Genomic DNA, 595 nt, shown 5'->3' with positions numbered 1-595 from the left:
TGCCAGTTCCCAGTGTCCAGAGCTCGTCCTCATCAAAGTGGGCATCGCCCTGGACGCCCCGGCCCGGGGGAAAGGCGTGGGCCAAGAGCCCATCCTTGCCGTCAAAGGGGTACCCGTCCCCGTGCTCTGCAGGGAGAAGCACCCTCAGAGCCAGCCCTGCCAGCAGAGCCCCCATGCCCCCGGACTCCCGAGCAGGCGAGCCCTGCGCCCCCCCTGCGTGCCCGCAGCACATGTGCCTGTTGGCACATGCCGGGGTGGAGGGACTCTGAGCACAGCCTGGGGAGACGCGGGGTGATGGTCCTGCAGGCAGGGCACATCGCCAGCCCTCTCCCATGGCTGAGCCGGCTCCCAGCCTCCCCAGGGGACATCACCTCCGCTGCCGAACATGATCATGATGTCTGCCTCGCCGCTGTATATCTGGGTGAAGGTGAGGGGCGTCACGTCGCTCCACACTTTGAACGCCCGCTTGAAGGCGTCATCGATGATAGCACGGTCCAGGTCAGGGGAGTAGTTCATCACCCTGCCAGGCACAGGTGGGGGGGGTCAGCACTGCTGTGTCCCTGCTCACGACACAGCAGTGAACCTGCTCCAGGCC

At 66.2% G+C, this 595-nt stretch overlaps 1 protein-coding gene across 1 annotated transcript in view; it reads right to left on the bottom strand.

Annotated features, from left to right (window-relative positions):
- LOC104502288 (matrix metalloproteinase-9-like) overlaps positions 1-595 on the bottom strand; it is a 4,899-nt gene that overhangs the window by 3,222 nt on the left and 1,082 nt on the right. The window contains exons 3-4 of the mRNA XM_010146244.1: positions 372-520; positions 4-126 (exon numbers count right to left, since the gene is read on the bottom strand). Of these exons, the coding sequence (XP_010144546.1) occupies positions 4-126; positions 372-520 (272 nt within the window). The remainder of the gene's footprint in view (positions 1-3; positions 127-371; positions 521-595) is intronic.

This window comes from Buceros rhinoceros, unplaced genomic scaffold (assembly GCF_000710305.1).
Source record: "Buceros rhinoceros silvestris isolate BGI_N320 unplaced genomic scaffold, ASM71030v1 scaffold20892, whole genome shotgun sequence".
Taxonomy (NCBI): domain Eukaryota; kingdom Metazoa; phylum Chordata; class Aves; order Bucerotiformes; family Bucerotidae; genus Buceros; species Buceros rhinoceros.
The sequence above is the reverse complement of the archived record's forward strand: the minus strand, read 5'-3'. Positions and strand labels throughout refer to the sequence as shown.